At 41.6% G+C, this 14,969-nt stretch overlaps 1 protein-coding gene across 4 annotated transcripts in view; it reads right to left on the bottom strand.

Moving 5' to 3' along the window:
* Positions 1–10,582: 10,582 nt before the first annotated feature.
* The window catches only part of Uso1 (USO1 vesicle transport factor), a 98,783-nt gene continuing 94,396 nt past the window's right edge, over positions 10,583–14,969 (bottom strand). For all 4 annotated transcript variants that reach the window (XM_008843493.3, XM_029568521.1, XM_008843492.3 and 1 more), the window contains 3 exons: positions 13,644–13,751; positions 11,409–11,624; positions 10,583–10,764 (listed from right to left, as the gene is read on the bottom strand). In XM_008843493.3, the coding sequence (XP_008841715.1) occupies positions 10,684–10,764; positions 11,409–11,624; positions 13,644–13,751 (405 nt within the window). In that variant the 3' untranslated portion in view covers positions 10,583–10,683. The remainder of the gene's footprint in view (positions 10,765–11,408; positions 11,625–13,643; positions 13,752–14,969) is intronic.

Raw genomic sequence — 14,969 nt, 5'->3', positions numbered from 1 at the left:
GGGCCTATGAAATGTTAAGTAACTGTGTAAGTTTTTATTCTTGATTTTCCATCATTATAATAGTTGGAAAAGGATAAGGGCTCAAAAATATAAGGGGAAAGACAGGAAATGAGAAATCAGGTTTTATGGTTTGCCATAATACTGAGTACTCTTCCAATTTACATATTTTTTAAGATTTGTCTTTTTGAGACAGGGTCTCCCCATAGCCCCAGCTGGCCTGGTACTCACTATGTAGACCAGGCTGAGATCTGCCTGCCCTTGCCTCCCAGGTGCTGGGACTATGGGTGAGCGCCACCACGTCTGGCAAGATTTATTTTTTAAATTATGTGTAGATGTGTATGTTTTTGTGTGGGTAAGTGCAGGTGCCCTCAGAGGCCAGAGGCATCAGATCCCCTGGAGCTAGAGTAGTTACAGGTGGTTGTAAGCTGCCTAATGTGCTAGGAACTGAACTCAGGTCCTCTGAAGGAGCAGCAAGTGCTCTTAACCACCATGCCATCTCCTCAGTCCTTCTTACTTTTTAATCTCTTGAGGATTTTAATCAGTTTTTTGTTTATTTGTGTTTTATTTTTGTTTTGAGACCGGATCTCACCAGGTAGCTCTGGCTACCCGGGAACTCACTATGTAGACCAGTCTGGCCTAGAACTCATAGAGATCCACCTGCCTCTGCCTCCCAAGTACTGGAATTAAAGGTATGGGCCACCATGCCCAGTTTAATCAGTTATTTTATTTATTTATTTATTGGTCCTTTTGAGACAGGGTCTCCCTGTAGCCCCAGCTGGCCTGGAACTCACTATGTAGACCAGGCTGGCCTCTCCCTCCCGAGTGCTGGGATCAAAGATGTGTGCCACCACACATCTTAATAACTAGCTTAATCAGTTATTTTAAATCAGTGTTTAACTACTCTTTGGGACTCTCTAACAGTTTGCTAATATAACTTCTTCCCTTTGGTTTTCACTTGAGTCTTACCATCTCCTTCATTATTTTTGGTAATCTTTGATAGAATGAGGAACATAGAATAATTGCAGAGGTGACTTGAAGCTCTGGTTGAGGTTATCTTTTACCAAAGAAAATGTGCTTCTGCTTCTCTTGTGCTGTAGCCAATGAACATGACACTCACAGTCCATCTTAGTCTAACCAGAGATAAAAGATAGTGGGACAAGTCTTTCTGATTCACTCCTTATTCCTGCGGTGAAATCCTGGGGATGCTCTCCAAAAGTCCAGTGTGATGATGGTTAATCTTGATTTTCAACTTGATTGGTTTGAGATGTGCCTGTGAGATCAGCAAAAACACACTTCTAGGTGACTCTGCAAGGGTATTAACAAAGGGAAGGGACTCAGCCTGGCTGTGGACAGTACTACTCTATTGGCTAGGGCCCCAGATGCAATCAAAAGGAGAAAAGAAGGCTAGCTAGCTTAGATACTCTGTGTCCTCACCACTGTGATGTGCTGCACATGTCCTCTCCACCATGGTGGACTAAGTCCCCTGAAACTATGAGCCAAAATAAATCTTCTCTTCCTTAGGTTGTTTTGCTCATGTGTTTTGTTACTGTGACAAAAATCTAACATGCACTTACCATGCCCCCTTCTTTCTGGTTCTTCAGAAATGTGAACTTTTGTTCTTACTCTGTCTAAAGCTCTACTAAGCAGCTCAATGCTGCCTTTGGAATTACCAGTTGTCTCCTGGAACAGAGTAGAGCCGAGTGCCAACCTTGGATTTTTGCCTCATCACTGGAGTCCACAAAGTCTCATTGTCTTAGATTCACCACCTTCAAACAGATGCTTTTAAATGTTTTTTGTCTAATCATTTCAGTTCTCAAGACTGACTAGAAAACAAGATTGGAAACAGAATACTCAGTGTCTTTTTCAAAGAGATAAAACAGGCTGGACAAATGGTTCAGCAGTTAAAGATGCTTGCTTCACAATCATGAACACCAGAGTTCGAAACCCAGCACCCACGTGACAAACTGGGCTCCCCACAAACACCTGTAACCCCAGCTCTGAGTAGGGCGAAGACAGGAGAATCACTAGGCTTGCTTTCCTCCAACCTAGAAAATATGAGCCCCGGGTTCAGGGAGAGACTCTGCCTCAAAAAGAAAAAGGCAAAGCGTGATAAAGACATCCAATGTCCTCCTCTGACTGCATGCACACACAAGTGCATGCACCCACGCACACACACGCATACATATACACTTACATGTACACACAGCCTCACACCTAAGTCAAAAAAGAAAAACTTTAGATGTCATTATCATGTACATGCAGAGAAGTAATAATGAAATATTATCTTGCTTAAAAATTCTTCCCTTCTTACATACATCGTTTAGAAATATTATCACACAAATTCTGGCTATGTGGTTTTTTATGTCAATTTCTTATAAATGCATTTTGCCTTGGTTTTTGTTTTACTAGAGGAAACTGATGAACAGAAGAACGACTCCAGTCCCATCGTTTCCACCAACCATAGAAATTGGTCCTCCTCTGATTGGCAGTTCTCCAGCTCCCCTCACCCCCAGTGCACGGGGAGACATATGAAGGTCTTCAGGAATGTCATAGCCCAGAGCACCTCTTCCTCCACGAGATGTTTAACATGATGTTTAGGCCGCAGTGAAAATAAAAATACCAGCTCACCACTCCTTGTGCCAGTCTCCTTCCAGTACAATGCTTCACCTGAAAGTCTACACCACATTATATATTATCTAATACATATTAACTATATTTCTCCATCATTGGAGAAAAAGAGGAAGCAGGAAAAAGAACAAAAGCAACCAGGAAACATTTTTCCCCCATGGCACTCACATGTCTAGCTAGGGATCCTGGGTTCCTAACAAAGGAGGAAGGGAGAGAACAGCATGGGGAGATCAACCTGAGGTCTCTGCTGTGGGATGATGGCAGGTGACAGGCGGATTCTGTCCCACCCCCTGCATCCAACACCTTGAGAAGACTACTTGGGATGTACCTAGTAAAAAGAGAGGGAGCTCTGACCCCTTTAACTGGGACATAAATTTATGAAGCCATGGGGACATATACTTAGTTTCCTTTTGCTTAAGTTGGGAGGGAAGGTTCTAAGCTTCTCTCTCATCTGTCCATAGGACTATACACAGCAAAAAGAACAAGAAAGTTCTGGAGTTTGACTCATTTTTCATCTCTACAGATACGGAGTCTATCCTTCTGGAAAGGGGACAATAGCCCTGGCACATCTTAATTGTGAATGATGATCCCAGTCTATCAGTCCCTCTGTTCCTCTGTGATGGAAAGTCACTACATGACCTTAATAGGGAATTGGGGGCTTCTTTGGGAAGTTTCCTGAAGGTCTCTCTTTACAACCGTATAGACTCAGGTTTGCTAGTCAATGGCAAAATGAATGAAGGCAAAGGACCAAACTCTCAGGTGGAGAAAGGCGAGTTTAAATCTAAGAGTAGCTCTTTATACCTAATGAGCAGGGTCAGCCAAGTATACAGTGTGCAAAACATAAATCAAGCAAAGTTCAAAGTAAAGGGTGTTTTTCTTTTCTGTTACTAACCAAACTCTTTCCCAGAGCTCCAGTCTGTGAGAAAGGAAAACACAGCCCATCTACTATCATTCTTACTGTCCCAAGGCAGTGTTCTGCCCTTGACTGGGAGGCAGTATTCCGCCAATGTCCAAACAGTCTCGTTTTCAAGAGACAGCTGGACTCTATCTTGTCCTTGATTCACCTTCTGCAGAACTGAGCTCCATCACAACCTGTTGAAATAAGGTCATGCCCAGAAGGCAAAGGGAATGGAGTCTGTGTGGGAGTCATGCCTCTGTTTCTTAGAAGAGGCTCAGCAATGGAAAGACCTTAAATACCACTGAATCCACAACACCAGAGAGCATTTGAAATGCAGAAGACACACTCTGCTGCAGACCTATGGAAAGACGCAGTGCCTGCATTTAAACCAGAATGTGGTGCTCTCTAGCCACATACCAATATATTCCCATCTGTCAGACACCTATAGCAACAGGGGGTTCAGGCGAAACAGCCATTCTCTTTGTGATATGTTTGTTTCTTCCAATACCCTAGAGTGCTCTCAACTACACTCTATTCCTCCAATGACAACTTCTTGTCTATGTTTGTGCCTTTGGACTTCAGAACAGGACACTACCTCTGTACCTGGTTATCTGATCAGACCCAGCATTGCCACACATGAGTTTTCTTAGGTTTGTTTTGAGATTTATACTATGTGGCCCAGGCTGGCCTCCAGCTCACAGTCCTCTTACCTCCCATGTGTTAGGATTACAGGTGTGCACCTCCACAGCTGCCTCACAAGAGATACTTTTCATCCAGAGTCTATCACTTAATGTATTTCGGCTCAGTAGTCTGACGTAACAGCTCTGTTCATTCACCTACACATTTGATAAATTATTTTAAGTACTGGTCCAAGGCACTGGGGAGACAGAAAAGCACAAGGCAAGCTGAGCCTTTGTCCTGGTGGAATTTGATCTATCTAGGAAGATGCTATTAAAAATAATAAAACAGGCCAGGTATGGTGGCGCATGTGTTGAATCCCAGCACTCGGGAGGCAGAAGCAGGAAGATCTCTGTGAGTTCAAGGCCAGCCTGGTCTAAATAGTGAGATCCAGGCCGGCTGGGGCTACAGGGAGACCCTGTCTCTAAAAAAGACCAAATAAATAAATAAATAAATACATAAAAATAAATAAATAAATAAATAAATAAAACATAAATAACAGGGAGATAGATGGCTCAGCAGTTAAGAGCACTTGCTCTTGACTTGGGTTCCCAGCACCTACATCAGGCTGCTTACCACTGTCTGTAACTCTAGTTCCAGGGGATCCAATGTTCTCTTCTGGCCTCTGTGGACACACACACACACACACACACACACACACACACACACACACACACACCGGACACACAGAAACAATCTTAAGAAAAACATATTTGAATATGCAGTGGATATCGTTAAGGCTATCAATTATAGTTTCATGACAAAAGCATAGGGAATAAATACAGTACTTAGTAAACACATATTTACATGCCTAGTAAGTACATCTATGCTTGGCCACACACTCGGAGGCCTAGAGGAAATGTGGTGCCATCCAGAGCTTCCAGCCCTGGCACCTTAGAGTAACATGGGGCATTTAAAAATTATTCTAGGGCTTGAGAGCTGGCTCAGCAGATAAAGAGTGCTGGCAGAGGGCCACAGTTCAGGTCCCAGCACACACACTGGGCAGCTTATTAATGACTGTAACTTCAGTTCCAAGAGATCCTACGCCCTCTTCTGGCCTCCTCAGGTACCTGCACACTGTGTGTGTACACACTCGCACACATAAATTATTTTTTAAAAAATCATTTAAAACTTTTTGTGAGGGTGGGCATGGTGGCTCATGACTTTATTCCCAGTACTCGGGAGGCAGAGACAGGTGGATCTCTGTGAGATCGCGTCCAGCTTGATCTACGGAGAGAGCTCTAGGCCAGCTGAGGCTACAGGGAGACCCTGTCTCAACAAACTTTTTGTGTGTAAGTCTGTGTAGAATGCATGTGCATATTTGTGTGTGTGAATGCATGTTACAGCATGCATATGGAGGTCAGAGAACAACCTTGGGTATTGGTCCTCACCTTCTACCTTGTTTGAGGCTGGGTCTCTCTCTCTCTTTTTTTTGCCTCTGTGAATGCCAGGGTAGCTGTCCTGAGAGTTTGCAGATTCTCTGTCTCTGCCTCCCATTTCCCTGCAGGAGTTCTGGGATTTTAGTCATGTGCTACCCTGTCTAGCTTTACATGGGTTCTGGGGCTTTAAACGCATGTCCTCACACTTGCACAAGTACTTTACCCTTTGAGCCATCTCCCCAGCCCCCTGGGACTTTTAGAAACCAGGTCTCAGAATTGTTGTATGTGGATTCTGTAAGTGCAGCCTCATGACTCCCCTCACGTCCACCGAGGTCAGCTTAGCCAGCAGATCTTTATAACCTACTTGGCTTGAATAGCTCTACTGAAAAATATTCTTCTCCATAAGAGAGTAAGAGGTGGAACTTTTCAGAGGTGGTTAGGTCATGTATGCCTTATGGATCATCTCCAGAATGGGTCTGATATAGTCAACCTCTTTCTCTTATCCGAATCCCTCTTGCTGTGGGACCCTTCCTGAGAATCCCCACCCATATGAAGGTCCTCCTCCCTTAAGTTGCCTACTCACAAGGCTTGGTTCTACTTGTCCAAGAGGCTCTCTGCCATTATGGAATATCAGTTGTCCAGGTTCCAGGCCCTCTTCAGCCTATACAGGGTATTCACCTCCCTGTATGCTGCATGCCATGCATGGGAAAAGGTGTGGTTAGCTGCAAAGCTGGCTGAGCAAGTTCTGGGGGAAAAAATACCAGATACAGAGGGTTGCTCCCTGTCTGACACCATATTCTCTCTCTCTCTCTCTCTCTCTCTCACACACACACACACACACAGCCACAGAACTCTTTACTAGTGTTCCATGGGATTTAGAGAAGGCCTTGGTGTGCTCTCTGTGGGAATCTCTGGTCTGAGCATGCTTCCTTATGCTTGTGTAGCAAGAACTTTACAAACTGAAACATCTCCCCAGGCCTTACCTATCCTTTCATGTTGGTAAACTGAAACCTCTACATACACCAAGTAATTTCCAAAGACAGGCCCCTTGTTTGGCATGTTTTATAATCTTATGCATCCTCATTGTGAGTCAAGAGCATTAGGGTAAAAAATAAGATCCATGCTGTATGCCCCGCCACAGGAACTACCTCATCTGACCTTTTTGGTAATAAAAGGCAAGTGTTTTTATGGGGGGAATAGATGCATAAATTGTCAGACAGGTGGAAGAGCTCTTCAGAGCTTTTCTGGATTTTTTCAGGGAAAGGGCCAGAAGAGCATCAAATGGCAAGCTTTACAAGACACCACAAATATCCCAATGGGCGTGCAGAAAAATAAATTTATTTAAATATAGAATTAAAAACTCAGAGCTAGAAAAAGACTAACATACCAGATGTCTGACACTTGTATTTACAACCTCATAGGTGTGCCTCCTTATATTTTTGTAATTACCAAAGTCAAAAGTAACCATTATTGGAAAGACAATGTGTAATCTTTGGTTTTCAAACTAAAAACTATTTAGAAGCATTTAAGGTGGAAATGGAAAAAAAAAAAGTGTTTAGAAAAATGGCTAATTTGCCAGACAGAAAAACCCTATTTTGAGATAGACAATATGTCACATAAGACAGGTAATATGTCACACACATTTTCCTCTCTGGCTTAATCTTCATTTGGGAAAAGTACAGAAAATATGTTTCTGAGTATAGATGCAGGTTAAAACCAAGAATAACTTCTCTTTAGCAGTGCCAGCAGGTAAAGTCATTAATTTGTAAGAAACGAGGCAATTTGATAAATTAATTTGCATTATAAAACACAGGTATTGTCATCATCAGATAGCTTCTATTTGGTTAGCAGAGTAGATGTCACTAAAAGTATGTTTAGATTAAAATACTATGGGGGATGGAGAGATGGCTCAGTGGTTAAGAGGACTGGCTGCTCTTGCAGAGGACTCAGGTTCAGTTCCATTCCCAGCACCCACATGATGGCTAATAACTGTTGGAAATTCCAGTTCCAGGGGATTCGATGTTCTCTTCTGACCTTTATGGGCATTGCACAACACAGTTGTACTTACAAAGATGCAGGCAATAAACTTACACTTCAAAATAAATGGAGGAAATCAGTTGAACTATCATAGTTTCTTCCTTAATTCCAGTACTCAAATTAGTTCTGGGCTAAGATTGTTCACTTATTTTTACTGAGGTTCTTCCTGACTTCTGAACACTGAATTCTGCAGGCTGTTCTTGGCTGCAGTCTCACTCTACTTCCCAGAAGAGCTTAGCCAGGTGCATGATTCAAACAGCACCTACCTTGATCAGGAGTTCTGAGTTTTCCCATCCACCCCTACTGAACATCCTTACATGAATCTATCTACTTGGATCTTAGGCTTAACAAGCTTGGAAGACATGCAACTTTTGATTACCTGCTCCTCCCATCTTCAACTCAACCAACGACATCACTCTCTCCAAGAACTGCTCTTGCCTTTTCTTCTTACTCCATTCCCCAGACACTTGCTTATCAGACTCTGCTGAGTTCTACCTGCAGAATGCATTTCCAGTCCTATCACTTTACACACTATCACCCTACAATATAGTCTGAACTGTCTGCTTTTGTCTGGGCCATGGCAATAGCTTCCTACATAGTCCCATGCCTTCCTTCATGACCTCTGTCACAAACAGTTCTCAACACAGTAGAGGAGATCTATGAAAAGAATGAAACCTAATCAGTCTTCTGACTTCTCATCAAATTTCTTTCTAGAAGCCACGGAGCACTTGACTGTACTTTACTCTTGATTACTGCCTACTCTAAAATGTAAGTTTAACATGGGATTTCGTTTTCTCACAATATCCTTAATGTTTATGGCTGAGAAATTTTGCTTTGCAGTAAAGATTAGTAGTTCTAATACGCAGTATAAGACCCTAACCTGGTTGCAACAAAACTATGATACTCAGAGGCTTGACTTCTATCAGCATAATTTCAGACAAGTAATGACTCATTAATATGACCTGGGGCCTCTGAGTCTATGTGAGAATGAAGACTGTATTCAGCAATTCAATTATCAGCATTCCAGAAAGTGTTAACATCACTCTGAGGGGTCACAGCTAATAGGAAAGGCCTGAGAGATTCCCTCTGGAGAAACTTCCATCACATTAATGTAGAACTCATTATCCTCGGAAAGAAAGAGGCTCTGGGTTGATAAGTGCTAGGGAAACAGAAAGGAACTTGGCTACTGCTCACATTATCTGTAGTCTGTATCTGTGCAGAGCATGAGCCAAGGTGTCATGCTAGGATCCCCTTACAAGATGAGGTTTGTGGACGCTCACTTCCCCAACATCATTACTCAAAATGAGTCTTGCAAAAAATTTAGGGGTGAAAATGTATTTGCAGGATTTGGATGAAGATGAGTGTTGGTTGTTCAGTATCTCGAGCACAGCAAAGTCAGCTCATCCTTGAAGGAAATGATTTTGACCTTGCTTTAAATTCAGCTGCTTTGATTCAGCAAGCCACAAGAGCTAAAAACGAGGTATCAGAAAAATTTTGGCTGTTTTTCAAAAAGAACCAGTGTGGCAAGCTGATGAGTTTCCTGGCTGCAGAAACAAGAATATCTATTTGTGATGTCTGGTTTTTTTTTTGTTTTTTTTTTTTTAAGTGAATGGGACTTCTTCACCTCATATAGTAACTTAGGGGCGATTATTAATTTTTAAAATTTAGTTTTTATTTGATATGCATGAGTGTTTTGCATACATGTATGTAAAGTACACCCATGTCATGCAGCGCTCAGGGAGGCCAGAAGAGGGTGTCAGATGCCCTGGAACTGGACTTAGAGACTGCTGTTAGTTGCCATGTGGATGTTGAGAACCAAACTCAGGTCCTCTGCAAAAGCAGCCAGTGCTTTTAACTGAGCCATCTCTCCAGCCCTTACTTTTAACATCCAGTTTCAGTAACGTATCACAGTAAGAGAAGCCTTCTTAGCATTTTCACTTGCCTTACTAATTATTATTAATTAAATAATTTCATTCAAATCTAAACAAAGGGAGTCATGACAGGGATTAAGTGAACATAATATCTATTTTTATTATGAAAACATTAGAGTTTGACACATCATTTGTTTTTTAAAAATCTATTATCTGACTTAAACCTATTCAGCAAAAATGCCAATAAATTATATAAATCATAGTTTGGGTCTTTTTAAAACTAAGAACATGTTTTATGATAATCTAATAATACTAAGTCTGAGTTGTATGAGCTGTTAACTGTAATCTGTTTTCCACGCTTACCACGAAAGAGAGAAAACCGCCGTGGTGGCACACGCCTTTAATCTCAGGAGAGGCAGGTGGATCTCTCCAAGTTCAAGGCCAGCCTGGTCTACATAGTGAGTTTCAGGCCAGCTGGAGCTACAGAGAGACCCTGTCTCAAAAAGACCAAAAAAAAAAAAAAAAAAAAAAAAAAAAAAAAAGAGGAGAGAGAGAAAACCAACCCTGTTAATACATTGTTGCAGTTTCTCAGAACCACTTTCCACATCCCGTGACAGTTTCTTCCTTTCTTCAGAACACAGAATGTGGCCCTCCTGGGTGGCGAGGCACTCTGTCCTGTCCTATCCTACTCTGGGAGGCACACTGGATGGGGGACTGATGACACATACTATCAGAGCCCAGACTATCTTGCCTTTAGTAGAGTCCTTTCTTTAAAAGGAAATAATCAGCTGAGAACTCAAATGCTAATTTAGAAACGATTCCAATTCAATACATATTTAATTAAATGTTGTCAGTACTGAAAGCCACAAATTCTGAAAAGCAAACGACAATGAACCAATAAGGCAAATTGCATTGCTACCACATGCCTTGAAATGGTATATTTTTGGAGTTTGATGCTCTTTGCAAATTCTATTTTGGGACAGTTCAGACAAATATAAATAAAATTCTATGGGCAGTGAGAGGTTTAGGGTTTTCCACATAGGTGGCAACATTAAAAAAAAAATCAATAGTTTATTAGTGAATGCTTTCTGTTTGGTTTCTAAAGCTTTATTTTCCACGTAGGCAAATCAAAGCACTGTCTTAAGACCCTTTCAAAGTAATGACATAATCTCTACATTCCTAGAGTTTAAAGCTAGATATCCTGGTCCCTGTCACCATCTTCATTTTCATCATCTTCATCTTCTTGGTCTCCAGACTCATCTTCTTCTTCTACCTAAAGGGAAAATACAGATTTGTTCATATCTGCATGAATACAGTAAATATATACATGCAATACACATGTTGATAAACGTTATAGTCTATAATTATAGTAGAATCTGATTTCTTTGATTTAATGTTCAAGGCTGTGATTTTTTTTTTTTTTTTTTTTTGAGACAGGGTCTTCCTGTAGCCCCAGCTGGCATGGAACTCACTATGTAGAGCAGACTAGCCTTGAACTCATAGAGATCCACCTGCCTCTGCTTCCCAGTGCTGGAATTAAAGGCATACACACCACGACGCCTGGCCTTAAGGCTGTCATTTTTAACATGAATGAGTTGTTTGTTAGTTAACTTTAATGATAAATGACCACACTTCTCTATCCAGGACTTTGAATCGAAGATGGTAAAGATAATGACACCTCTTGATAGTCAGTCTTGTTCCCACAATCAAATCAATTCTTTTCTAGGCTCAAGGTCTACAAATGTTGAAAGGTGAATTTAATCTATCTCAAATGAATTCACTGAGGAGTGAAACAATTATAGATAATACCATGGACATGACCCCACATATCTATGACCGACACAGGCACATTAAAGTTAAGAATATGCTTTAGAAAGAAACACAATACAAATCATCTGTGGAAATATTCAGTCTTACTGGATGACCAAGATCCTTGAGTTTACTCTTCAATGACAGTATCTTTTGATCCTGATCAGCCAACAGCACCAAGAGATCATCTTGTTCTTTTTTAGAATCTGCAATTTCCAAATCTAACTTTTCCTTCTCGTTCTGTAAAATGGCAATGGTGCTGTTAGATGTGTCCAGTTGCTCTTTAATGGCAGTTCTTTCCTCAGACAGAGCTTTGATTTCATTCTAGGAGAAGAAAGGTGAAAGCCAGTAATCTAAAAGTAGTACTTTTTTTTTTTTGGTCTTTTTGAGACAGGGTCTCCCTGTAGCCCCAGCTGTCCTGGAACTCACTATGTAGACCAGGCTGGCCTTGAACTCACAGAGCTCTGCCTGCCTCTGCTGGGATTAAAGGCATGCGCCACCACGCCCGGCTAGTACTCACTTTCTTAACTCACTTTCCATAACTTATGTTATGCTTCGTTTGGTTCGTTTTTGTTTTTTATTCATTCATTTGTACTTTATGTGTATGAATGTTTTGCCTGCATATATGTGTGTCACATGCATGCAATGCCCACAGAGGCCAGAAGGTCTCCTGGAACTGGACTTACAGATGGTTAGATGTCATATGGGTGCTGGGAATTGAACCCAGGTCCTCTGCAGCCTGTGCTGTCTCTCCAGTCCCTTGTTTTTTGATTTTTAAACTGGGTCTCCTTATAGCCCCAGCTAGCCTGGAACTCGCTATGTAGACCAGGCTGGCCTCAATCTCAAGAGATTCATCCACCTGCCTCACAATGTGTTAGATGTGAAATGTCTCCCAATGGCTCATTAGTTTGAACACTTGGTTCCCAGGTATTGGTGCTGTTTTGGGATGCTGTGGAACCTTTTGGACATGGGGTCTAGGTGGCAGACATAGATCACTGGGGGTGGGTCTTGAAGGTGACAGCTACTTCTGGTTATGGGTAGAGCTGTCTCTTGCCCAATCTGCCAAGGTTTGACAAGCCACCTTGCATTCCGGCCACCACAACTGTGTGCTGCTTCTGATGCAATGCCTTCCAAGCTATTTTGGACTGCATCAGCTGAACTGTGACCCAAATAAATCTTACTTCCCTTCAGTTTCTTCTGTCAGGGCTTTGGTCACAGGAATGTGAAAGTAATTAATATACTACACTTGTTGAATGTGAGGTGCTTAGGTGAGAACTGAAGGTACACAAGGTATTATTAATAAAAAAAATTTTCAGTACCTATCCAGGAACATGAGAATTTTTAGCCCATTTAGGAAAGATAGCCACTAAGAAAAACAGAGTACATTCACAATTCAGTTTTGGCTAGCTACTCATCCCCAAACCGAGGATATAAAAAAGCAACACCATTTCAGATAACCAGAACAGTAAATAGACACGAAACATTTTACAAAAGCTGGTTAGCCTCAGAATTAGAATTTAAAATTAGAAGAGGGAAGGAAAATTTCATTTCATACATAGAATAAAATGAATAGTTTCAAATAAAATTATGGCTTGCAAATTTGACCAAAATGGAAAAAGTATAATTCCTTCACAAAACTTTTCTTCATAACTTATCTTTTAATGTCACATTATTTTTTTCTTCATATTATTTATTCTGAAATGTCTGTCACAATATTCCTCAGTCTTACGGACATATACGGTGTTCACTTATTCATTCATTTGCTTATTTTGAGACAAGGTCTCACTTTGTAGCCTTGGCTGACCTGGAATTCGCTATACGAATCAGGCTGACCTAAATTCACGAAGATCGTCTGCTTCTGTCTTGACAGTGCTGGGAATGAAGGCATGCACCACCATGCCCAGCTATATGTGGCTTTTGTATTAGCCCAATTTGTACTCCTTATTTTCTTACTATGTTATTGATGATGGTAAAAAAAAAAAAAACAACCCACAATATTTTCAATGAATGCTGCTTTCATAGTATGCAAATATTTTCTTTCTTTCTTTCAGAGTTGGTGATTGAAACTAGGACTTGTAGATACGAGTCAGGTGATCTACCACTATGTTACACATACCTCCACCCTATGAATTCAATGAATTCTTATTTTACATATTCAATAACATCATTTGAACTAACATTTAAAAACTGTTCCTTTTGGAAATGTGAGTTAAGACTAATCTCATCCATCAGGTTTTTTTTTTTTTTTTTTTTTTTAAAAGCTTTTGGATTTTAGAGGTTAAATGAAATAGATTTCCTGGTGTCTATTTCCTATATCTACAATAAACAGTCTCACACACCAACCTTCAGCTCTCTGGTCTCTTGCAGCAGTGCTGACAGCCTTCCTTCCACGTCAGTAGTTTTTGCAGCTGCTACATTCTCACCCTCTCCTTGCACAGGAACTGATTTTGCCTGAAAATGTAAATTTGAAAAAAGAAAGTCTCCTCCTTAAAGTTACAAATAACATAAACGCTCAAAATGTATATATCTGCTTGCTTTTTTGAAATTTATTTTCAATAATGAAAGCATAACTCCTCAAAAACTTATGTACAATAAAATGTTTGCTGACAGATGAGATATCCCTACAGTGCAGCACATTAAATATTAGGAGTATGAGATGTGCAAGGCTAAGGTGACCCCAGATCAGCACAGCAGAGCAATCAACAAGGCAGCTGGAACTCTAATGCAGCATTTAAGAAGCAGAGATTAGACTTAAGTCTTTCCTCTTAAGCTCCTGTAAGTTAAGTCCATACTATCATCTCAGATAAACTAAGCCAAATGTCATTAATTGGTGAAATACAAGTATTTTCTTTTTTTATTATTATTTTTTAGAAGAACCATTTCATTACAGCTTTAACATACTCATTAACAGTTTCCAGAGCAAAGACACATACATCTCTTTCAAAAGTGGCTATAAAATTTTTAGGTTTGCTATCTCCCACCTGATGGCCTCTCTCTCAGGGGTAAGTCAATCGCTCCCTCCGTGCCTTGACTCCCCCAGCCTCACTCACCGTCCCATCTCCCCCACCCGTCTCTCCTCCTAGCCTGGGTCCTTTCCCATTCCTTGTCTTGGTGCTCCAGACACCTGGGGAACCACCACTGCTTCCAGATCCTGTGCATCCAGAGCAACTCAGTTCCTTCTCGGGTCCCCAGGAGCACTGCTTCTGGGCCTGGCCCCACCCTCACCTCCCTCTGCTTCGCTGGGCCTGCACGGCCCTCCACCCTCTTTCCCGGACACTGGGACTGAACTTTCCTCTTCCTGATCCTTTGCATCCAGACCAACCCAGCTCGCTCCTCAGTGCAGGCCCCAGGAGCCCTTGGCACCGCTTCCCGCCCCCATCTTCCTTTGCATCTCTGGGTGGCATGGCCACCAGCTGCCTTAGACCAGCATCTTTCCTGGGCCTGGCTCCCAGGCCAGTCCAACCCCCAAACTCCTGAGGCCAAAGTCTTTCCTGGAGGGATCCAGACCTTAGAAGAAAGCCAGAGAGCATCCGATCTTCATCTGAATTGGGCCTCTGTGGGAACTCCTGAATACAAAAGCAATCTGGCCACTCCAATATAAAATCAAAAGAGAGAACTGGAAGCTTAGAGGGACAGGCTTTATACGCCCAAAAAGTAAGCCACAAAGAC

Source organism: Nannospalax galili, unplaced genomic scaffold (genome assembly GCF_000622305.1).
Source record: "Nannospalax galili isolate Female #2095 unplaced genomic scaffold, S.galili_v1.0 scaffold800, whole genome shotgun sequence".
Classification (NCBI taxonomy): Eukaryota; Metazoa; Chordata; class Mammalia; order Rodentia; family Spalacidae; genus Nannospalax; species Nannospalax galili.
Note: the sequence above shows the minus strand (reverse complement) of the source record. Positions and strands in the feature narration are given on the sequence as shown.